Below are 23,517 nucleotides of genomic sequence, written 5' to 3' on the forward strand. Positions count from 1 at the left end.
TCTCAATTGCTGTTGCTACTATATCTTTGAATTTGTGCCACATCTCGTCTACATTTGCATAGTCAGTTCGGAAGGAATGGAGATTGTCTCTTAGGAAGGCTTCTAGTGACACTTTATCCGCTTTTTTAAATAAAATTATTTTGCATTTGTTTCCGGTGGATTTGGAAGAAACGGTATTGAGCCTAGATACAAAGACCTTGTGATCACTAATCCCTGTATCAGTCATGATCCTCTCTTTTAGCTCTGGATTGTTTGTGGCTAAGAGGTCAAGTGTGTTTTCGCAACCATTTACAATTCGTGTGGGTTCGTGGACTAACTGCTCGAAATAATTTTCGGAGAAAGCATTTAGGACAATCTTGGAAGATGTTTTCTGCCTGCCACCGGTTTTGAACAAGTATTTTTGCCAACATATCGAGGGAAGGTTGAAGTCCCCACCAACTATAACCGTATGAGTGGGGTATTTATTTGTTACGAGACTCAAATTTTCTCTGAACTGTTCAGCAACTGTATCATCGGAGTCTGGGGGTCGGTAGAAAGAGCCAATTATTAACTTAGTTCGGCTTCATTTAATAACACCTTATTTTCTGATGAGGCTAATTTTCACCTTAACAGTCGCATCAATTATCGAAATTGCCACTGCTGGAGTGCAACGAATACTGAACAGAAGTGTGAGAAACCCCTTCATTCACCAAAAGTTACCGTATGGGCTGTGATGTTGGCTCAAAGAATAATTGGCCCTTACTTTCTCGAGGATGAGAGCAGTTGTGCAGTTACAGTGAATTCAAAACATTATGTGAGGATGCTGAATGGATTTTTGGTGTCTGAATTGCAAAACTTTCCCAATTATTACCAAAGAACATTACTTCAGCACGACAGAGTGACAGCACACATGTCCAAAGCATCTATACTGCAAGTTCATGAAACTTTCTCTGGCAAATTGATCTTCAGGAGGGTTGACATAAATTGGCCCCCATGCAGTCCAGATTTTAAGCCCCAAGGATTTTTTTTCTTATGGAGATATGTCGAGTGTAGAGTGTATGTCAATAATCTGACATCTCTGGAGCAACAGAAAGAAAATATCCGCAGTGAAGTGGCAGTCATCAATGTGTCTGCATGCGAAGTTGTCATGGGAAATTATGTTCATCATTTACATTAGTGCCATAGGGGTGCTGGATTGCATTTAAACGACGTTATTATTTTTAAGAAGTAAATTACTAAACTGTATATTTCAGTAATAAATAAAGGTTTTGTCAGTAGACTTTAACCTCCATTTTATTCTGACACATCAAATATAGACTTTCTTTAGAGACGTGTTGTATTTCATCCAACTACATGGCTACATCCCAAACGGATATCTCCAGAAAAGATCTCCTGGCATGTAAATCTATATTCAGTGTTAACAAATTTCTGTTCTTCAGAAACATTGCCAGTCTACATTTCATATCCTCTCTACTTCTACCATCACCGTTTATTTTGCTGCCTAAACAGCAAAAGTCATTTACTATTTTTAGTGTATCATTTCCTAAGTTAATTCCCTCAGCATCACCTAATTTAATTCAACTACAGTACATTGTCCTTGTCTTACTTTTGCTAATGTTCATCTTATATCTCCTTTCAAGACACTGCTCTTTGAAGTCTTTTGCCGTATCTGAGAGATTTACGTCAGCGGCAGAACCCAAATTTGTTATTTCTTCTCCCTCAACTTCAATTTGTACTCCAAATTTTTCATTGGTTTCCTTTACAGCTTGCTCAGTTCTTCTAAATCATGTATACATGCAGTAGCTACTTTTTTGTTGAGCTTGTCTGCAACTCAGTCTCTCCCTTACATGGTGAGTAGCAGTTTATCCATTTCATAATATAGTTGTTATTTCAGTCTGGATATTCCATTGTTCACAATAAAAGTGCCATACTTAAAATATTGCTATGCTCAGTGGTTTGTGTGGTTGCAATGCCGAGGACCCTGGTTTGATTCTCAGTACTGCCAGGATTCTTCCTTGGTGGAAGTATTGAAACGGGATGCACTCACCTCTTTATGCTAATTGAGGGGCTATGTGAGTGAAAAGTAGCAGTTTCAAGTTCTAGAAAACTGACAATGGTCAGGAGAGTTGTATGCTGATCCCCCCCCACCTCTCCACCCCATTCCCCTATACTGCATCAAAATGACACCATTGGTTGATGTGGTGGTCAGTCAGTCCTGAACTGTCTGGACCAGGATGTGGAGCTTAACTTTGCTTACTTGAAATATAGGAACTATCCTCATATGGTTATTTTTATGGTGTGAATATTTTTTTAGTATAGCATAAATTTTGATTCACGTATTTCATTATATTTTTAAATTTGCAGTTGCTGTGTCAAGGGATCAAATCCAGTCGTGGGAGACAGGGTTCTTGTGGAAGCATCATACAACCCAAATATGCCATTTAAGTGGAATGCAACCAGAATCCAAGTCCTGCCAATGTCTACAGCAAACACTACTCAGCGGCCCCAGAACAAGCAGAGTTTCACTACTGCTCCTAGCCAGAATACTTACAATGCAGTCCCTCCACCAGGTTAGAACACATATTTATTGTTACTGTTAAAGACCATATAATACTTTAAAATAACTTTGTCAAATATGCTTTTATAAACAGTGTTTTGTAAAATATTTGACAGTGTAATTCAGGCCTATAGATGACAATGAACCATTTTGTTTTGTTATGTTTACATGTATAGATTGTATTTGTTTAACTGTAGTTGCTTCATTTTTTAGTTTTGTTTGTTATTCATTTCAATGGCTTTTATTGATTAGTATTTGACATTCACTTTCACCTACATATTGATGTACAAAAGATATGGCTCTTAGGTTAACTTGTAACAAGTGGATTAAATAAGTAAATAAACTGTGGTTTTAGCATCAGACACAAAGTACTTTCGCATATTTTAGAAAGAAGAGTCTGATACAGCATGGAGGGGCGATGTGTATGCTAGCTCTAAAGCTTCCGAAATGAATAAAAATTTGAAATGGGCATCTTTAAAGGTTTGTACATTATAAGAGATGAATCAGAAACACAGTTAATTAGTAACAGGAATAATAGCATCCTAGAAGTAATGCAGGATAAGATGTATAAATTTATTTGAGGTAGGAAGAAAAGAAAGACAACCTGAGGTGATAGTATTTCAGTTGAAATTGTCAAAGCTAGGCGAAATCTAATACAAAAGGAACTTGTAAAATTACTTAAAATATGTTTATGAAGGAATACATTTCCTCAAAACAAGAACAAGAACATGGTATTCATGTTTCACAAAAAAGGAGATACGGACAATTGAAAAATCTGTAGACCTGTAAATAGGTTTACCAACTTTCGTATTTTTTCCGGACCCCCAGCTTTTTGATGCTTTTTTTAATGTCAAGCCAGATTTTTTATATATAATTCTAGCTCTTTGGTAATGAGGTCACATTTCATCATCTGACAAATTTCAGTGTAGCATAACTTGACTTTATATTTCTGCATGAGGTTCGCTACCATTGTTGTAATCATTGGAGAAATGTTGCTACTGTAGCTGATGTACCGTATTTACTTGAATCCAAGCCGCACTCGTATCTAACCTGCACATGAAAAATGAGACCTGAAATCATGGAAAAGAAATTTTCCCGAATCTAAGCCGCACCTGAAATTTGAGACTCGAAATTCAAGGGGAGAGAAAAGTTATAGGCCGCATCTCGAAATCGAAACAAAGTTGGTCCATTGTAATATGAGACCAATTTAGGTTGAATGAATGACGATACAGCTACAGCAGTTTGGCTAGAGTCGTAAGCTTAGCAGTTAAGCTTTACCAAGTAGCCATTGCTATGCGTCAGGCACTCTGTGCGTATTTATACGGGTGCCCTTCCTTTTCCACGTGCTTCGTCTGGTTTGAATTGATTGCTTATTTTTCTTTGATCTGATAAGCGCAGTTTTCTTTGTTATAGGCGTTTATGTCACTCTAAGCTGAAAATGAATTACTGTACTGTATCATGCATTGTTTGTCGCATTCTGATAGTGCTTGTTTACGGCCTGTCGCCGCTTTTGGCATGGCTTGCTTTTGTGCGCACTACCGCCACTTACAATTTAAAAAAAAAAAGAGAGAGAGAGGAATTGCCTCATTAGCAAAAAAATGACAAGAAACTGCTATTTGTTGTTACTTATACTGCTGCTTTCTTTGATAATGATCAACAAGAACCAAATAATAGACTGCGTATGATAGAAGAACTTAGAACTACTTAAACCTAACGAACCTAAGGACATCACACAACACCCAGTCATCACGTGTGGAAGAGAGTTTAGCGAAAATTTTTCTCCGTTTGGAAATCTTTGCAGGTGCCTCTTTAGTACATTACATTCTACACAGAAATTAGTCATCTTAGATTTATAAATGTAGTCAATTGCCGTGCTTCATTTCTGACTGTACCACTATTAAGCATAAGAATAATACGAATATAAACATGACATGATATGTATATTCTTCCGCGTTTGCTGTTGTCTCACTTTAGTTTCGTAGTTTATTAGGCAGATAGGATTTAAATGAGATAGCAGCAAACGTGAAACAATATATAGCAAAATGTTTATATGTGTATTATTCATATAGTGATGAGAATACTGCATGTGATTCACAATTTATAAAAGTTCCTATTAGCAACCATCTCTTCTCACAGATATGAAAAAGTTCAGAATGTAGAGTTGGCCATATTGACAAACATCCCAAACAGTCTTGCCAGTCGGATTTTCGTAGTACATTGAAATGCTGCTACATTCAAAGATGAACAATTCGAAATTTGTATCTACTTCGTTGGATAATGTACGAAAATGCAGTGGTCGAAACTCGGGGCAGAGAAAACAGCTCGTCTTCCATCTTCTTCTTCTTCTTCTCCTCCTCTCCCTTTTTTTTTACTGACGCAGAGGTTTTGGCGCCAGTATTTATCTTTGTGCCTACAAAGCATGCCTGTGTAGCGCTACATATATTCGACGGCAGAAGTAAGTTGTGGCAGCACCCACCAACTTTTTTCAGATCTTCCGCTTGCTTTGCACTCGATTCCAAGCCGCAGGCAGTTTTTTGGATTACAAAAACGGGAAAAAAAGTGCGGCTTAGATTCGAGTAAATACGATATATGATATCTTGATTTGAGATATTGTAGTTTGTCAAGCACTTTCTCAATATTTTCATAATCAAAGTATACGATATCACGATTCAAGATGCTGTAATTTGTGTAGCACTGTTCTGATATTTTCATATTCTGAAACAACAGCTTCTTAGTTAATTTCTGATTTGAAGTATGTCATCTTCTATGTCTGAATACCTAGATAGCCGAAAAAGGCAGTGCAAGTTCTCAGATAATTAAAAGCAAAATAGCAGTGTTTTCTATTTGGACAAAATGAAAGTGAAGCTAAATGTGCAGTGTGTGATAGTTACATTGATACGGGATAAAGGGTGCCATGGATGGAAATGCCATGTGGCGAGAGCCTCCCATCAGGTAGACCGGTCGTCTGTTGCAAGTGTTTAGAGTTGACTCCACTGCGATGACTTGCGTGTCGATGGGGATGAAATGATGATAATAAGGACAACACAGCACCCAGTCCCTGAGCGGAGAAAATCTCCTACCCAGTCGAGAATCGAACCCAGGCCGTTATGTACGATATTCCGTCGTGCTGACCACTCAGCTACCAGGGACGGACAGGTGCCATGGATGTGGAAAGACTACTGAAAAAAACATAAAAGGATGGTACAGACCAGCTCCACTTGGCTTAACGCTTGATTTCATACAGCATTGTTTTCCACCATCATGGCTTAAAGCTTGATTTCATACAACCCAGTTTTCCACCATCATTCACAAAAATCAATGGATTGTACAAGCATATTAATTAAACTATTTCCAAAATATGATAGTACTCAAAATTTGTCTCGTGAAAGAACTAAAACGGAAGTCATTGTAAATAATGTCGTTGCACCTCACACTGTAAATATTTTTGTCAAAACTTTGAATGACAGAGTTCCATATTTTTGCCTGGTGACAGATACAAGTAATCATGATGCATTGAAAATATTCCCAATTATAATTCAGTATTTTGATTATGAAAACAGTGAAACATGGTATTAAAACAAAGGTCCTTGACGTATAAAATTGTCCAAATGAAACTTCATAAAGTATTGCCTATTATATTGCAGATAGTTTGCTAAAGCATATCGTGCTAAATCTAAATGCACTGCTTTTGTTCATAACAATGCAAATGTTAACTTTGGTGGTCTTACACAGAGTGGAGAATAATGGGTATTCTGCTCTCAAGCATAAGTTATATGAAAGCATAACAGGAGTTGCATACCCTGCACATATATTACATAATACCTTACAACATAAACTGATTCTCTACCTTTCAATATAGAATCTTTTGTAATGAAAGTGTTTTAATATTTTTCATGTGTATGCAGTATACACGGAGGAATTGAAATACTTCTACTAATTTGTGGATAAATTACCAACAGCTGCTAAATCATTCCAGGACCAGATGGCTACCATTGTATTCAGCAATAGAAATGATTCTGCAGTTGTACCCAGCACTGAAATCTTACTCCCTCTCTCAGGATAGGAAATCTAAGCTAACAACAATTAGAAATTTTCTGCAGAACGACTTTTCGGAGCAGAATCTTCTGCTACTCTCCTCTACCATGCCCACTTTTCATTGCAATATGAAGTCTGTTGAAAAGGAAAACAATTCTGTCATAGAAGTGCTTAACTTATTATAAACTGTTTTAATTTCTCTGAAAAACAGTCTTGAGAATAATTTCATCTCTCTCGAAGTCAGTCCTTGAATACCTTTTTAGAATCTGGCTTGAGAAAAAAGTGCCAGGCATATGTGACAAATGTATCTACTGTACATTAAACTTGCACTGAATACCTAGAAAAATTGATACAGCCAATGGAAGAATTTAAGTGCTTCAAGTGGCTTAAACTCAAAGAGTTGAAGGACCTTTGTTTTGTGGACATTCTTTCATGTACTTATAAAACTAAAAGTGTGAAAACAGATGATTCAAAATATTTGATCAGTACAGCAACATCAAGAATTGTGCACGATCTATAATGCCGGACAAAAACTCTAAACTACGCCAACAATGGTGTTCTTTGTTTAAAAAGTGTCAAAATGTTGAAACGTTTTTTTTGAAATTTCGAAAATTTGCCAATTTTTCCTTGCAATTCCTGGTAGCAATGTGAATCCATATTTCCTCTCATAATTGCTCGGTGGACAAAAGAGATGAACCATTTGTTGACAGATTCAGTCAAAGTAATGTTATTGGTCAAGTGCAATTTAAAGGATGTGTCTTGTGAGGAATTTTATAGCTACATGCTTCAAGATAATAATTTACCTCTTCTCTCAGCAGTATATTCTTTCGAAAAATACACTTTCAAAGGATACATCACTGAAAAATACTGAAAATAACTTCAAGGTTATTGTATTGTGTTTGTAACAGTTAAATACCATTGTTTAGCAGTAGTATTATTTTCTACTCATTTTGAGATTAGAGCATGTTTATAACCCCACTATGTAAAATATAAACAATTTATTGGTGCTAAAAATAGACTGTCAGGCTTTTCCAAAAATGTCAGGTTTTTATAAAGCACTGTCCTACTTTTGATAATTTTGAGTTTGTAACGCTACCTATAAGTCTCCTTTCTGAAATGTAAAAGAGATTTATTAAAGTTATCACAAACCTCATAAAAAAATAAAAAAAATAAAAAGTATTTCAGTCAGCCGAGGGAACAAGGTTGCTTTGGAGATAGGTATCGATAAATGGAATCTTCAAGCCTTAACAGATTATAGAATGAAGCAACAAGTATGAATCATCACTTTCTGTGGACTTATATATACAGGGTGTCCCAGGAGGAATGGAGTGTTTCAAGAGATATTACAGGAATGATTAGTTGGAGCAGAAAAAGTGCATAGACACACAGAATGTAACTAAATTCTCTTTACAGATGCTGAGTGGGGTCCAGGACGGTTAAGTTTTCCATAAGAACTCATGCCTAGAAACATGCTGTTTTTCTGCTACACACAAAATATCACAACACACATTCAAATCTCCTGCATTTTTGGGATCACTGACTGGGGTATTATGTACGCCATTCAGTGATCACCTGATGTCGAGTGCTCAATACATGTTTGTTTACATGCCATTCAATTGAGTTTGAGATTTGCCCCCATAGGTTCATGCCTGCTGTTGTGCTTGTGGTCTTTGTTCATACTGTACCATTGTACATACCCACATAGGTTTGTAACTGCTGTTGTGGATGTGGTCTTTGTTCATACTGTGCAGTAGTAATCATTCTTTATTGTATAGAATGCAAGATGTACATAATATCATTTTTAGTGTGTTTGTGTTGACCTTGATGAACTACATGTTTGCAGAATACACTGACCTGATGTTATTGCATAGTGAAACTCGGTGCATTGGGAGGAGTACTTGTCGTTTGTATGCCGAGCATTTTCCATACTGCCAGACACCTTCACACTCCCTATTTGCTATGATGTATCAATGGGCCTCGGAGACAGATACATTCACCACTAGCAGGGCCACCTGATGCTCCATGATGGTCCCGCATATCTGGATTTAAAGAGGCTGTGCTCCATGCAGTGGAAAAGGATGCACCAATGGATACCATAAATGTAGCAGGTGGAGTGAATGTGTATCACCACAGTGTCTGGCATGTTCTGCATGAGCAGCAGCTACACCTTATACCACCTCCACAAGATACAGGCAATGCAGCTACAGGATTTTGCATCATGAGCCCATTTCTGCAGGAAGTTCTTGCACCATTGTGTGGACGATCATGACTTCCAACAGTGGATTCTTTTTACTAATGAAGTCAAGTTCTCTAGGAAACGTGTTCTCAGTTCCCACAACAGTCGTATGTGGGCTGATGAAAACACACATCCTATGTGCCCATCTGAACATATGAGCAAGGTTCGTGGATGGGCTTTTGATTGGTTCATATCCTCTTCCACCAGATCTCAAGAGTGCCGCATACTTTGATGGCATACTGCATGGGCTTTTGGAACATGTGGCAGTGCATGTGCAGCAAAAGATTTGGTTACGAAACAATGGCACACCATCTCATTTTTCATGTGCAGTCCGAGATCATCTGGACCAATAATTTTTGCAACAGTGGGTAGGTAGTGGTGGCCCAGTTGCTTGGTCTGCATGTTCTCCCAACTTGGAACTGCTAGATTACTATCTGTGCGTTCACGTGAAATCCTTGATTTACAAGACACCTGTGGCATCCAAGGAAAACCTACTGGCATTGGTTATAACTGTGGCAGACGCTAGGAGACAAAAGATTGGTGATCATATGTACTGGAACATGGTACGGAGGAACCATATCTGTGTTGTCATCAGTGGTTGTCATATATAGAGCCCTGCTTGTAAGTGGAGTGACAAGCAGGAGGAGTCAAAGAGCAGTATGGTGTAGTAGTATTTTGCGTTTAGCAGGAAAACAGTACATTTCCAGATGTGAGTTCATAAGCTAAACTTGATCATCTTGGTCCCCACTGCAAGTCCTCAAAGCCTGTAAACAGGGTGTATATGCTCCAGGAAAACCCCGGTAATCTTTTTGGCCTGGAGAAAACTGGGGAAAACCCGAGAATTCTTTTAGAATTTTGGGAATTTTTCATTGTTTTAGTTTTTGTAGTTTGGACTGGTAACAGAGAATTTTACTTTAGCCCACTATTGCAAAATAATGTTGTAGCAATAAAACATAAACTAGGGAAAAAAGTAAACCTTAAGTTGCAAAGGAAATGTGCCATTTACAACAACAAAACACAGTGCACGCACAAACGTCTGCCAACAGCAAAATGTGTCAAAGGCTTTAGGATGAAGACTATGCAATACTTCATAACAACAACTGCTTCCAATGGACATGACATCACAACGGTTTATATTACAGCTCGCGTCATGTAAGACGATGCTTCTGCACGTAGAGGCAGAGCAGTGAAGGGATGAGAACTGCACTTGCGGGGCAGCAGAGAGCGGGCAAATAAGGTCCACATTGCCGACAACAGGCTCATTTGCCTACGGTACATCGTATTACGTTCAAATCTATGAGGAGAGTAGTAAATATTCAAACCAATTTCGATCAGTCGTCATGCGAGAAATATTAATTCACGACATTGCGTCCACTGCTCCACAGATTTACTCTGCATGACGTCAGGAGGTGAGAACAGCTGACACAGTTTTGTGAAGACGTGAAGTACAATTTTTCTCAAAATGACAATTATATTGAAACTGCTTGCAGTAATTATCATTTATTGCTATTTGAACTTACTACTAGTAAGAATTTAATACACAACAAAATTAACTTCAAGCATAAACTGAAACCATTACATTTGCTTGACAACTGCTTCTACTCAATAGAATTTTTAAAAATGTGTATTAGGTGCGCATGTTGATGTGTTTGACTGTAGTTAAGTGTAATCAGTTATTAAGTTGTCATATTTTTCTCTGTTGACGGGCATTATCAGTGTAAACTAACTCGTTCGACTTTACAGTGAGAGACTGCATTTATAATCCATTGTACAAGCAAACAATTAATCATCATCAGCGAATAACTCCAGGGAATGATGACCTATAACATCGAAAACCACCGGTATCTCGACAAGTAATGGTTACTGTCATTTTAGGACCTTGTCCAGTTTGTGCCTTGAAAATGACATGAGTTTACATGTGGAAATATTGGACTTTTGACGAATTTATCCAGCTGCAGTCTCGCATGTTATTAGAGCAATATGCTTAACATTATAGTCTACATAATTCAAAGGATACAAAGTTCTAATGAAAAAGGCTAGGAAGTTCTCATTATTATGTATGCAGCAGATATGTTGAGAAAACACATTTTTTAAACCACAAGTCTTCAAAACTAAAAAATATACTACTTTGTTTCAAAGTCTACATTGCAATACCACCATCAATTCTATTTGAATCTGTTTCCGAACAATCTGATTGTAAATTTACAAATATAGGTTCAAGGCTTATATCCATCATCACCTACCTATCAAATTATTCTTTCTGAAGCTTCTCAGCATGCCACATAGACTGTGGCCACGCTACAGGTAGGATGTTCTCTATTGCCTCATGCCAAGCGATTCAGTGAATGTTATCTTGAATGTTAAGCCCTATCCTCTGCCCAGATTAATTCCATAGGGGACACTGACAACAACACAAACGTGGGTAAATGCAAAACTGTGTGACCCCATTCATGTGCAAGGAAGTCAAGTTTGTACGTTCTGTCGCGAGACTTATATAAATTAACGAGCTACAGGAGATCGGCACAAATCTGGTTTATACTGTGCTTAATATTTTTGTTTTCAAGCCAGGAATATATATCCACTTTTCTGGTGTTTACAGGTGTTCTCTATGTAACAGTTGAATTATAACTGGCAATGACCAACTTCGAAACAAAGTATAACAAGAGTTGTGGATCACATCACAAAAACTGACAGCGTTCATTTCCGAATGGTAGTCACTGCTGTTTTTTTACATGTAAATACAAGTTTGCTCTCGGAAACAAAACCAGAAGAAGAGTCAGCATGCAGAATAATTATCTGAGGACCTTATCCTATGAAAACTTTAAAACTGCCAGTACCATCCCTCATTTTCCAGCAGATATTCCTGGAATGATTCTAATTGACCCAGGTTTCATCAAGGTAATACACTGTTGGACTCCCTCTTTCTCATGCATTGTGAAGCTTTATATGGGATGTAGTTCGTGCTGCACCTGTCACTTCTTTGAACCTAAAGCTCTCTTCTTAACATATCAGGAACCAACTTCTTTTAAAATTCCTTACACTGACGAAGCACGTACCATTGAAGCTAATTCTCACCTGCATAACTGTAATACGTTTTTGTGATGTCGGGCATTCGCCATTCATGTGGAGTACTTTAGAACATTGTTGTTGAAACCATTCATTTGTTTTACAGGTTCCTTGCGATTTTGATGCTTTTCAAACAACACGAAACCAACTTTTTCTACGGTTCCTACAGCTCTGACACTTTCATTTACAATTCTTTTTACAGTTCTCTTGCCAACACCACAAGACAGTTGAATGAATAATTCTGTTGTCGCGAAATACGGCAGCAGTGCAGCATATAGTTGTGAGATTCTCGCTTTTAAGTTCGTTTGAGCAGTTGCCAGACAGCACCAGATAACAGGCTGTATTGCTTATGCGCAGCTACGATGATGTAGGCAGCCCGTGCTTGGTGCTTGCTCTGCTCATATTTCTGTGTGGAATTTCGTGCGTGGTGGGACATCACATGACCATGCGCAGGCCTGTGGCATGTTCTTTAGAGGACCTAGGGAGCTGTACCTGGTGCAATTGTTTGATCAATTCTACCCAGATAAGGAATGCAAATAAGGAAGCAGTTCTTGGCACATTATTCATTTCAAAACTAGACTCCACAGCTGAAAATACCATAACATTTTGCTATGTGGTGACTTTGACAGATTTTTTTTTTTTAATTCGTACTCTGCAATGTTGTTATGTAGCATTTCCAATCAAGTTTACATCTACACAGCACTGCAAAAAGCTAGTAAGATGGAATACAAATTTTTTGAAGGAAAAAAAAGTTTCTTGTGTAGCTTACACCAGAATGAAGGACAATAAATTTCATAACTATTTCAAAATGTGTAAAAAATTTACATGGTTGTTTGTGAAGCAAAGAAACTGTACAACTGACAGTTTTTATTCTACTCCAGGAATAAATATAAAGCAACTTGCGGAGTTAAAATGATAAAACACGGTATGCTGCCAGTCTACAATTTACCATAGAATATCATTCTATAAATTTAAGATGTAAACACAAATTTAAGAAATAACTTCAGGCCTAGAGGAAGTACTAGAAAAGTGCCTCGTGATCGAAAAACAGTTTCACAGAAGGCAGATTTGTAAAATTCTGCTACAGCTGTCATTATATTTGAAACAAAATATTTAGTTCAAAACTACTGACCAAATTTGCCTGCTTAGCCAGCTTCAGGTCAATGTTTACATATGTTTGTACGTATACAACATTAAGAGATCTTACAGTGTCATAAAAGGAAATGGACATCAGAGAGTACTCCAGCCAGCATCGGAATTTCATAAACCATACTAAAATGCTTCATTCCGCTCTAATTGCACATTTCTATGTCCAGATGCACTCTGAAGTACCTGATATTCAACATGGAGATCCAGTACTGTATTCTCATGTTTGGTTCTTTATTATGGTATAATGTCATTCGTCCCAGAAAATTGTGTACTTGAAATTGAATGAAATTAGTGCAGAATGAAACACTTTGTTTGAAATAAACTAACTGCCTCAGTGGAAAAAAATTAATATAAGCAAATTTCTCTACAAAACTGACAGAAATAGCTTCAGTAAGAGATTAATGGATGATTGCTAATAATGTGGAAATAATATAAAATCAGCAAATTGAAACTACTAACTGATTTTGGTCTTTCATGTTTATGATAAAGTATATTAATTCACTTGATGGCTCCCAACCACAGAAATCAGTTTTGATTTCATTTGACGTGGGAGCTGTAAACGAAAAGACCAGCAATATTACGAAGACACAAAACATATACACGGGTCACGTGGGGATGGACCCCCCCCTCCCACTATAACTCAGCTTTCTCTGCGCATGCGCGAAACTGGCAGCTTGTTCGCGCCAGAAGTTTTTTTCCGGGTAGCATCTGGCTACTTGCTGCTACTGCAAGCAGCCACGCTTCAAGTAGCCAGAAGCGAGAGGAAGGCACTGCTCATACACGAATTTATCTCAGCACACGCACGTGAGCCCGCTGGCAACTGCTCATATGAACCTTAGGTTGCAGGCAACTATAGGTTCGTTTGAGCAGTTACCAGACAGCGCCAGACAACAGACTGTACTGTGCATGCGCAGCTACGATGACATAGGCAGCCCATGCTTGGTGCTTGCTCTGCTCATGCGCTTTTCGTCGCTTTTCTGGTGGAATTTCATGTATGGTGGGGCATCACGTGACCATGTGCAGCCCTGCGACATGTTGATGAGAGGACAAACAGAGTTGTACTTAGAGCAATTGTTTTATCCCACCCAGATAAATGATTCAAATAAGGAAACAGTTCTTGGCAAAATATCAATTAAAAATTATACTCCACAGCTCTAAGTACCATAATATTTTGCTATGGGGTGAATTGACAGATTTTTTAAATTCGTATTCTGAAATATTGTTATGTAGCATTTCCAACAGGTTTACATCTACACAGCACTGCAAAAAGCTAGTAGGATGAAATACAAATTTCTTGCAAAAAAAAGAAAGAAAGAAAAAGAAAAAGAAATAGTTTCTTTTGTAGCTTACACCGGAATAAAGGACAATAAATTTCATGACTATTTCAAAATGTGCAAAAAATTAACAAGGTTGTCTGTGAGGCAAAGAAACTGTACAACTGACAGTTTATATTCTACTCTAGGATTAAATATGAAGCCATGTGTGGAGTTAAAATGATAAAACACGGTGCGCTGTCAGTCTACAATTTACCATAGAATGGCTTTCTATAAGACGTAAACACAAATTAAGAAATAACTTCAGGCCTAGGGGAAGCGCTAGACAAGTGCCTTGTGATCGAAAAACACTTTCACAGAAAGCAGATTTGTAAAATTCTGCTACAGTTGTCATTATATTTTAAACAAAATATTTAGTTCAAAACTACTGACCAAATTTGCCTACTTAGTCACCTTCAATAAATGTTTACGTATGTTCGTATGTATATAGCATTAAGAGGTCTTACAGTGCCATAAAAGGAACAGGACATCAGAGTCTACTCCAGCCAGCATCGCAATTTCATAAACCATACTAAAATGCTTCATTCCGCTCTAATTGCACATTTCTATGTCCAGATGCACTCTGAAGTACCTGATATTCAGCTTTTCGTATGGTTTTCGTGATACCAATTTTCTCGGAGATCCAGTACTGTATTCTCATGTTTGGTTCTTTATTATGCTATAATGTCATTTGTCCCTGAAAATGAAAATTTGCATTTGAAAGTGAACGAAGTTGAAAGTAGCCAATAGTGTGGAATGAAACACTTCGTTTCAAATAAACTAACTGCCTCAGCAGAAAAAATTAATAGAAGCAAATTTCTCTACAAAACAGACAGAAATAGCTTCATTAAGACATTAATGGTTGATTGCTAATAGCGTGGAAATAATATAAAATCTGAAAATTGAAACTAACTTATTTTGGTCTTTCATGGTTATGAGAATTCACTTGATGGCTTCCGGCCACAGAAATCTGTTTTGATTTCATTTGACGTAGGAGCTGTAAACGAAGAGGCCAGCAACATCACAAAACGTACATACACGGGTCACGTGGAGAAGGATTATGTAGCGATTCCATGCAACTGGATTTAACTCCATCACAACTCGTGCAACGTGCAGCTGCCAAAAGTTTCATTTCAGTCACGACAGAGACCCTCAAAACGACGAAACTTAAGTGTATACTGGTGGCGTCGTGTCTACAATCAAACATGAAACCATTTGCGTGCAACTCATTCCTCCCAGCGAGTGGCGCAAACCACTTTCGTCATGTAAACTAGGCTTTAGCTATATCAGCAATAGCAACAAGCAGCCAGATGCTACCCAGAAAATTTTTTCTGGCACACCCAAGCTGCCAGATTCACGCATGCGCAGAGCAGTCTGAGTTGTTGTGAGATGAGGGGTAGTCTCCACATAAACCATGTTTAGTGATTTTGCTGTTTCCTCTTGGTTTACATCTCTCACATCAAATGAAAACAAAATGGATTTCTGTGGCCGGGAACTATAAAGTGATTTAAATTACATTCACATAATTATGGAAGGCTAAAATATGTTATTAGTTTGTTATATTTCGAGGATTTAGCCAGTCTTGCATTAATTGCCGTGCAGAACAACTAATTTATTTTTGTTGATTTGCTAAAAAAAAATTTGACTTTAAATCTTTCCCGCAGAGGCAGTCAATTTATTTGAAACGCTATTACTAGTGTCAAGCGTTCCTGGAATTTCAAGTGCACTTTATGTCCTGGGGCATATGGCATCATACCATAATAAAGAAGTAAACATGAGAGAATACAGTACTGGTAATCCAAGAAAATTTGCATCCTGAAAACCACAATGAAAAGTTTAATATCAGGTTGGGGCCTACTTCTTTGTGAATCTGGAAATACGAGCCCTTTAAGTTGAATTATGCCTTTTTAGTATGGTTTACAAAATCCCAATGCTCTTGGAGTATCCTCCTATGTCCTTTTCATTTATGTCGTAATGTAAGATCTCTTAATGCTATATACATATGAATATACGGGCTACCTGCGTCGTCATAGCTGCACAGGCACAGTAACACAGTTTCCTGGCTCTGACAACAGCTGAAACGGATTGTAACAGGTCACGGGAAAATATTGCAATTGGTGGTTTGAAAAGCATTACTTTCAAAGTACATTTCATATTATGGAATGTTCCGTGCCCGAACGTGCTTTGAATTTATTAAATCACAGAGTTATTGACCCTCAGCTTAACACGTTGAGGGCCAGTCACTTAGAAGAATTTCGAGCCCAGAACACTAGGCATTCAGGTCATTACTTAACATTTTGCTGGCACATTTGTGTGATGTATCGAAGTGCAACACATACAAAAAGACAAATATTATATTTAAAATCTTAGCTTTTCTTGTAACAGTACTATGTAAATTTAAACCATTAACTTTCCATATTTGTTTGTTCGTGCTTCATAACAGTCATGTTGCTATAGGCTGACTGCATCATCTGTCCTATTCTCTAAATCACTACACATGTGACACATCTTCTGAAAGATGAAAACCGAATTTCAGAAACCGTCTTTCGCTGTCATGTTTACGTTTTAAGGTCTGAAGCGGATTTGCTAGCCCAGTTAACGACGGCGCCTGGAAAACAACTGATATAGTTCAAGTCAGCACAATCGCTATTTCTCTTCGAGGTGTAAACAGCTTCAATCTAATGCTTCTACTTATCCTTTACTGTGCAAAAAGCCACTCCGTCAATATCAGCTGAAATTTTTAAAAAAACAAGACGAAACCGGAAAGCCCAAGCAAGTTTCAATACCAGCTGTGTTTTACATAGGAGTGAAAAACGATTGCGGAATTGGAAAACCGGCAACCAGAAGCAGATTTCCAGAATCGATTTTGAGGTGTTTACATGACCACCCAGAAGCGTTATTAGGAGATCGGTTTACGAAATCCACTTTTGGGAGCCCCATGTAAAGCGGTGAATATCTGTTATTGGCTGACAAGATCACATGACATGAGCTATGATTGGCTTACAAAAGCGCTTCGCAATCTCGTTTTCAAAGCGTCAGAAACTTAACATTCTGTGTTTAGTGGAATTCGACTACGTACTTTTACGAAAGTACGATTGGCTTACAAAAGCGCATTGCAATCTCGATTTCAAAGCTTCAAAAACTAACGATCTGTGTTTCGTGGAAACATCAAAGATCTTTCGAAAATGCAGACCTATATCACTTTCCTAAAGTGGCGGGAGGTTCTACACCGGTTTATAAAATCTTAACCATTCAAAGGACTGATAAGCGGAAAAAGCATATTTTCACCCAGGAGAAAGTGTATTTTTTAACCAGGAAATCCGGGAATTTTTTTTGTCCTTGTCCGCGTATACCGCCTGGTAAAGGGAATTTAGTTACATCCTGTATGCCCTATTCTGAACGATTTCCTAGATAGAACTCATTTAATGTACGTTCTTATTTATTTTCTGTGTTCTTGAATACATTGTCCGGTTTACACGTGCACAATGATTAGTGAACATTACAACATGTGTTTTACAAAATATTGATTGAAGAACACACATCTTTAACATATTCACCTCAAAGCATTGTCGTACACGTAACATTACAACTGTAGTACAGATCCCAATAAATGAATACTCCACTGTCAGCTTCAGTGCATTTGTGCACTCTTTGAAAAACATGTTGTGTTGCTTGTCTGAGTGCCTTTTACATGCACTGATGAGGGCAGCAGCTTCTGTGATGCGACAAGCAATTCACATTTTGTTTGTACCCCTAAGATTTCATCCAACCTCATAAAGAAAAATCTAAAGGCGTAAGGTCTGGCGATCTTGATGACCAGTAAGTTGCACTACCACTACCAATCCAGAGATTAGAGTAAATGAGGAGCTGAGGGGCTCTGTCGTGCTGGCAGTATATTGCAGTCTTCATGGCCAAAGGAATGTCCTCAAGGAATTCTTGGAGAGAGGGGAAAAAAAAAAAAAAAAAAAAAAAAACGCAAGTAATTCTGTCCCATCATTCGCTCTTCTAAAATTACTGGACCTATCAACAAGTTACCAACCGTGCCGTATCAAACATTGATCAAAAAAAGAACTTGGAAATTGGTTTTCATTGTTGTGTATGAATTTTCTTGTGATCATCGAAGTCATATGGCATTGTCACCAATGTGAAGATTGTGGACACACTGTAAGTGAAATGAGTACAAATTTTCCCCACACAATGTTCATCATGTATGCTTTTGTGTGACGTTGATATGTGCAGAAAGTCTCCATATACTGATAATAGGATTACGCTTCACCAGTTCGACAATGTGTTGCTGTTCCTGCAGAGTTTGTTGAACTATATATTCAAACTAAAAATGGAAACTTTGAAGACTACCTTTTTCACACAGTGTGCTGAATACTTTGGTAAACACTTCACAACCAAGAATTTGGCTTTTTAGAAAGTGCCAACAGTATTCTTTGACAATAACGGGACCACTCCCGTTGTGGGATCTGTAAACATACATAATGTCTGCGTGTTCTTCATTAGTTTAGATGTGTGGCATTTTAGCCAGCACATGAAGAAATACAGTTAACCAATGCTTCTCCTTGATACGCTCTCAATCAATCACACTACTTCACTCGCAACACACTGTAATCAACTATGCATCCGGCAAGCTAGTTTAATACCAGATACACAGCATAGAGCTGAAAACAATGTAGGTTGGGCTAGAGTAAAACAATAAAGAGGTTGTGCGCCACTAGCCCAAAAACAAATGTGCATTAAATATTCTGTATTTCATTAAATGTGTTCTATTGCAGAAACCATTTGGCATAGGGCATATGTCCATAGAAACTTTTTGTTGTTTCAAATGAGCATTCATGTCATATCCCTGAATACTGGCCATTCCTCCTGTGAAACAAATCTCTTATACTGCAAGCTCTTTGCTTTCCATGTTTTGAGAGCTGGTAGATCAAAACAAGAGAATGAAAGTCTAGTAAACTTGGGCTCTAAAGTGCAAGAGTCACACAAGAAGATACCCAGAATAAAGAAGCTTTTCAATCTAATGCCCATGGTAACCAGGAGAAGAAGGAAATAAAGAAGACCACAATAATTTGGTCTGAAGCAAGAACACAAGCTCATAGCAAAGAATGAGAGAGATATGGGCACAAATACTGCCAACCAACATTTTTAAGTACTTTGTCCGGTTCTAAATAGGCTCATTCACTTTTTTATGTAAGAATACACTTGAGATTTATTTTTCAAATTTATGTGCACAGAATACATCTTAGAAACATTCTAAAACAACCAGACTTTTGTACTATTGTTATGTGATGTAATGTTCTAAACTACTCCAAATAGAACATCCAAACAGTACTTCTGTATAATGTACATTTCATGATTTTAAAATACAAAATGACAATTTAGAATAGGAAAACATGCTTCCTCGAGGTAGTGTTTGTTCTCACAGTTAACAACATACAGTCTGTTGACTACTATTCTTATGACCTCACAACAACATGTCACTAGCAAATGACAGTTAGATGGCTAAAGGAATTTATGGAGATGTAAAGTTTTATGTTCTCAGCCAAAAACCTTAATGCTGGAGTTTTACAGAGCCTTTCTATTATTCTGACTTGATTATATACACTTGATTTGTTAGTCTGCTATACTATATTGTTGCAATGTATTAGACAAAGTCATCAATAGGGACGTAGGCTGGCCACAAGAGCATTTCAGTACCATCTCTGTTACATGATTTGGCAAATGTATAAGATCTACCACCATTGCAGACCCAGTTGCTCATCCAGTAATGAAACAGATTCCTAGTACACATGTACAAGTAACAACTCCTTTTGAGGTTGCCTTTTAGATTCGATGTGACAGATATCAGTATTTTCCACTGAGTTGAAGTAGAGAACCTTCATTGGTTCATTCATTCATGTTCTGTAGATCCCATAAATAAGAAGAAACTTAAGTAATAGTGACTGAGTCCAATTATACAGAAATTGTAAATTAAAAGACAACACAGAGTAGCTAGTGTACCCTTACTTTCAGAAGGCAAATTTCCAAGTGCCGCCATAAAAATACTTAAAAGTGAAAATATTATATGAGTACCCACCTTCTGAAACTTGTACTTCAGGGGAAAGTTGGAAAGGAGGGGCATCTCACTTATACCCCATTTTGAGTGACCCATTTGTTATTAATATGATGAGAGACCAAGATAAAGCTGAAGGGGACAGATAGTACTTCGATAATCACTGTGTCAGTTTAAAGAGAGAGAGTGAATTGTGGGTAGGGGAGGGGGGGGGGGGGGGGTGAGAGGTGAAGATAAATGTAAGTTGCCCATGGGGTGTAGCAGGCACTCAGATCCCTTGACTGAAGCTGTAGAAAATGCTCGAGAGCTGGTTACTAGGTACACCCAAGGTAGAAAGTTCTTCCGTGCCCATGCATGCACTCAGCTAGTTCAGTGGTGGTCATTCCATTAAAAAAATCTGTGCCATAAACATAAGTTAGTCAGTAACAATTTCTCTGCCCTTGATGTTTTTGGCTTTACAAGTGGTGGGCCTACACTAACTGGTACTAGGTGGGTGTATGGGGTAGGTTTTTCAGTGGGAATGGTTGCAGATATTTACCTTGGGGAGGAATAATGGTATGCGACTGCCACATGATTTTACAAGGATATTATGGAGTTTAGGAGAATTCTGGAAGGCAACAATGGGTGGTGTGGTAAAGATATCAGGGAGTAATGAGTAATGTGTTTCTTGTGTGGGTTTTACATCTTGACAAAGTGGGTGCTTCCTAATTTTTTTGGAAGTGAGAGCTGTGTTCATTGGAGAGTGAGGATAGGAAAAGCCCAAGAGATCCATTTTTAACAAGGTCCGTAGGGTAGTTGCATTAGTGGAAAACCTGGGAAAAGTTATTGAAAGATATGACGTTGGCACAGAAAAATTTTCCACCAATTCCTAGCCAGTAATGAAGGGAGTGTTTTACAAGGAAGGGGTACCCTCTGAATACTGGAACATGGAGGAATCATGAGAAATATGCAAGCAGATATAGCCACCACTGAAAATTGTCATGCGATTGCCAAATTGGAGAAACATCCAAGAAGCAAGTGAAAGATGGAATAGCTGGCATTGAGGAACAAGTAGATTTGTGTGTGTGTGTGTGTGTGTGTGTGTGTGTGTGTGTGTGTGTGTGTGTGTGTGCGCGCGCGTGCGTGAGTGCGTGTTTTGCAGATATGTTACGTTTTTATCGTGAGAAAAATATTAATGTTTTATCATTTTTAAATCTCTCTCAAATTATTTTAGTAAATGCTCTGAAGACTTCACACGTCATCATGATAGAGCATTTTGTCTTTTGATATGAGTACATAAAGTTTGTTGTAAGGGTATAACTATTTTTTTGTAGATATTATGTATGCTGCATTGTATCTTGTATTCTTACTGTGTTAGCCGAAAATTCAGGAAGTGGAAGCAATTATGGAAATCGGAGCAATCAGCGCAAATCCAGCCGTCAGGATAGAAAGGACAGAGCAAGAGAAACAGATGATGAGGAAGTTGATAGAAAGAAGAGGAGGGAGGAAAGGATCAGGTATTAAAGCTGTTATATTGTTCACAATATATGTATTTTCACTTTATTCAATACAGTTTAAAGCTGTCATTCTTATTCTTTGACCAAATAGGAGCAAATAAACGATACTTTTATTTTAGGGAGAGAGAGGAGAAAGAAAAGAGAAGCCCTTCTGTCCGACAACGGAGCAAAAGCCCTAGACCTCGCAGAAGGCAGCGAATTGTTCCACGTTACATGGTTCATATACCGAAAATGGCACTTGATCTGTAAGTTCTTTTCATTGAAACTGCTATGATGTAATAATTAAGGTGTTACTATTTTGCAGTAAGTCAATAGCATGTGAATAATATCTGTGGCTTTGTTTGAGTCGTATGTGCTTTGTGTGTTAGAGAGAGAGAGAGAGAGAGAGAGAGAGAGAGAGAGAAGAAATTGGTTATGATTCCTAAGTAATTAGCTCTCTTCCAAAGAAAGCCAAACTTGAGTGGTAGATAAGGATGTACTGAAGGCATTGTACATTATCAGACGACTATCCTAACCAAGCACCACCGTATACAGGTGTGTGTTAGAAAATTTCTGATCTAAGAGCAGTGGATTCTGAGGCATTTGCCATGTCATACTGCAAGTGTTCGTATTTCAGTATACTAAACAGCCATTGCATTGCAAAATGTGTTGCTAGAACGTTAAAAAAATGCTTTGTCAAAGTACCTAAGTCACTTGAGATAAGCTTCAGACTGCCCTGAAGATTGTTGAAGACTAGTTTCTATAAATTAACTCATACTCGCTGTTACCATTGGTATTGCATGTTCCATGAATAATGATGTGGAGTAAGTCAGTTTACAGAATAAAATGGCTACATGCTGAACATTTACAGTTGATTGTCAATATCAGTGAAATTCGCCACCAGCTGTGTCACTGAGATTTTATTTTATTTTTTTTTTTTTGTCCACCAGTTTTGGTATTCCACTGTGCCATATTCAGTTCCCTGAATAATAAGAGTATACATGTAGTGTATATCAGAGTGTACAAAGAAACTCACAGAAAGTGACAGGTAATTACGTTGTTGTTGTTGTTGTTGTGGTCAGTCCAGAGACTGGTTTGATGCAGCTCTCCATGCTACTCTATCCTGTGCACGTTTCTTCATCTCCCAGTACCTACTGCAACATACATCCCTCTGAATCTGCTTTGTGTATTCATCTCTTGGTCTCCCTCTACGATTTTTACCCTCTACGCTGCCCTCCAATACTAAATTGGTGATCCCTTGATGCCTCAGGTAATTATAAAAAAGGTTAAAGCTACAAAATGAAAGTAGTGGCATTAAACCATATCTTTGTGTACATCCAGCACAACAGAATAATATGTGTACATATTTGTTATTCTTCAGGCAGAAGGGTTGAAGGGAAAAGGAGGGTGAAGGAAAAGGACTGGAGAGTTCTAGGAAAAGGGGTATATTTTGGGAACAATATGCATATTTACAGCCTAGGTACTGTACTGGTGATACGATTAGTTGTCACGGCATCAAAAATGCAGCTTGATGCAAAACCCAATGGCAGATGACTTATTCATAGAAAAACAGCATACAAAGTGCACTGTAAGAATATTCATAAAATACCTTGTGGGCCTAGGTTGCATAGCAAATCAGAATAAAAACA

The 23,517-nt window shown here is 37.9% G+C and overlaps 1 protein-coding gene across 3 annotated transcripts in view; it reads left to right on the forward strand.

The window, feature by feature from the left end:
- LOC126410937 (cell division cycle and apoptosis regulator protein 1-like) overlaps nucleotides 1-23,517 on the forward strand; it is a 259,834-nt gene that overhangs the window by 99,810 nt on the left and 136,507 nt on the right. For all 3 annotated transcript variants that reach the window (XM_050081326.1, XM_050081328.1, XM_050081327.1), the window contains exons 6-8: nucleotides 2,344-2,549; nucleotides 21,751-21,889; nucleotides 22,009-22,134. In XM_050081326.1, the coding sequence (XP_049937283.1) occupies nucleotides 2,344-2,549; nucleotides 21,751-21,889; nucleotides 22,009-22,134 (471 nt within the window). The remainder of the gene's footprint in view (nucleotides 1-2,343; nucleotides 2,550-21,750; nucleotides 21,890-22,008; nucleotides 22,135-23,517) is intronic.

This window comes from Schistocerca serialis, chromosome 1 (assembly GCF_023864345.2).
Source record: "Schistocerca serialis cubense isolate TAMUIC-IGC-003099 chromosome 1, iqSchSeri2.2, whole genome shotgun sequence".
NCBI lineage: Eukaryota > Metazoa > Arthropoda > Insecta > Orthoptera > Acrididae > Schistocerca > Schistocerca serialis.